The sequence below is a fragment of the Kryptolebias marmoratus genome, linkage group LG19, assembly GCF_001649575.2.
Source record: "Kryptolebias marmoratus isolate JLee-2015 linkage group LG19, ASM164957v2, whole genome shotgun sequence".
Classification (NCBI taxonomy): domain Eukaryota; kingdom Metazoa; phylum Chordata; class Actinopteri; order Cyprinodontiformes; family Rivulidae; genus Kryptolebias; species Kryptolebias marmoratus.
This window is the reverse complement of record NC_051448.1, coordinates 422,179-424,410: the sequence shown is the minus strand read 5'-3', so window position 1 is coordinate 424,410 and position 2,232 is coordinate 422,179. Positions and strand designations below refer to the sequence as shown.

The window sequence follows — 2,232 nt, the reverse complement described above, 5'->3', positions numbered from 1 at the left end:
GTAACGGGTCAGTAACGGGTCAGTAACAGGTCAGTAACGGGTCAGTAACAGGTCAGTAATGGGTCAGTAACAGGTCAGTAACAGGTCAGTAACAGTATTCTGCTCTCTTGTCAGGCTGAAGTCAGCGGCGACCTGACGACCCTGACCCTGACTGGCCTCCTCTCTCAGACTGAGTACGACGTCGCCGTTGCTCCGGTTTATGACGAGGGAACTGGAACCCCGATGCTCGGAACCGCCATCACAGGTCTGGATCTGGGTTCTTCTCAGGTCTCGTGTATTTTTGTCCTTTGTACTGAAGAGTTCAGCTGAAAAGGTTCTGCAGAGTTCTGTCAGAACTGGGACCAAACTGTTCTGCTGTAATACTGATGAAGCTGGAAATATGAAGTGTGACAAAATCAGATTTTTAGAAATTAATAGTTTGTTTTTCAGTTTTACCACAAACATCAACCTGCAGAGTGTCTCCAGTTTTCCTCAGTGTTCCTCTGATGTTCTGTTCCAGATGTTGTTCCTGCTCCCAAGAACCTGCAGTTCTCCGAGGTGACCCAGTCGTCATTCAGAGCCACGTGGGAACACGGAGCCCCTGATGTGGCCCTGTACCGAATCTCCTGGGTCAGGAAGGGAGGAACCGACCCTGAGAACGTAAGAACATGTGTCAGAGCAGAACCCGATGGGTTTGAATTTATTCACCTACTGTCTGTATTTCCATCCAACTGTTTGTCTGAGGCTTACTTTTTACTCATTATTTCTGCCTGAAGTTCTGCTGTGGACAGGAAGAGGGCTGAACCTGCCCTTCAGAATAAGAGTCTGTGTCTGTCAGCTTGGCAGACAGATGTTGGAGAGATTTTCCAGATGTTTTTCAGGATCGTGCTCAGTTAGAAACCCTTTGATGAGACGCCTCTGCTCTGACCAGGATTAATATCTGACTCTTTTCATCCAACCTGCAAACTTTACATTTAGAGCAAAGCATTGTGGGATTTGTGTTTTTATTCCACCTTCATGTTAACCTTATTTCGCCAGGCTAACCCCACTCAGAGCACAGATCTGTTTTTAAGGGAGCTTTTTAGACTGAGGAAACTGGAGAACCTGGAGAACATCCAGACTCCACACAGGAAGAGCCCAGGTCCAATCAGGGGGCTTGAACCCAGGACCTTCTTGCTGTGAGGCTGCAGCGCTAACCACTAATCCATCGTGCTTTTTACCCCTCACCAGGAGATCCTGAGCAGCGATGAGACCTCCTACGTTCCAGAGAACCTGGACCCCGACACCGAGTACCTGGTGACCGTCACGGCCATCTACCCCGACGAATCAGAGAGCGAGGACCTGATGGGAAGCGAGCGCACACGTAAGAGACGCGGTCCGAGCAAACCGCCCTGATTGATGATGCTGTCAGCTGTGACTCAGGTTGGAATAATTCTGTTTCTCTTCTCGACGTCTCTTTCTAGTGTTAAAGTCTTCAGAGGGTAGGTCTCATGAGGAGGACTGCTTGTTTTCAGTGGTTCTGGGTGGAATGGGACATGGACCCAAACAGACAGAAACAGAAACACTTTGCATATTTGAGTGTTTCTCTGCGCATTCATCAGCAACATGACGGATCAGACGGTGAACGCTGATTCACTCCATCCTCCATCAGATAGTTTGGGTCCATCTGTCCGTTCTGTCGTTCCATTTGTGTTTTCAGTTCATCTCATGATGTAACATCACTTCATCATCACATCCATCCGTGTTCAGCTGTTCAGCTGGAGCTCAGCTCAGCTCAGCAGGCAGAAGAGTTTATAGAAACATCTGATTTATCTTTAATTGGTGTTCAGATACAAAAACTCAGCCCTTCTTAATTAGCATGCACGACTAAATCTCATTGTTTCCTGCAGATCTGTTTTAAAGCTCACAAACTTCAGGATGTGTGTTCAGTTATAGTTTCTGAAGCATCTCTCCTGTTGGACTCAAATTTAAAGTTAAAGTCCGTCATTCTTATGTGAAGGAACCTTTGTTGCTTCAGGGGTTCATTTTTTATTATGTGTCTAAAATTTACCAGAGTTAATTTAATTCTATTCATAACTTTTAGTATGTATAAAACCTCTACAGCCTGTATAAAACCTCTACAGCCTGTATAAACCCTCTACAGCCTGTATAAACCCTCTATAGCCTGTATAAACCCTCTACAGCCTGTATAAACCCTCTACAGCCTGTATAAACCCTCTACAGCCTGTATAAAACCTCTACAGCCTGTATAAA

The 2,232-nt window shown here is 45.9% G+C and overlaps 1 protein-coding gene across 1 annotated transcript in view; it reads left to right on the top strand.

The window, feature by feature from the left end:
- col12a1b (collagen, type XII, alpha 1b) overlaps positions 1-2,232 on the top strand; it is a 75,170-nt gene that overhangs the window by 28,158 nt on the left and 44,780 nt on the right. The window contains 4 exon segments of the mRNA XM_037981692.1: positions 115-244; positions 500-639; positions 1,210-1,342; positions 1,443-1,460. Of these exon segments, the coding sequence (XP_037837620.1) occupies positions 115-244; positions 500-639; positions 1,210-1,342; positions 1,443-1,460 (421 nt within the window).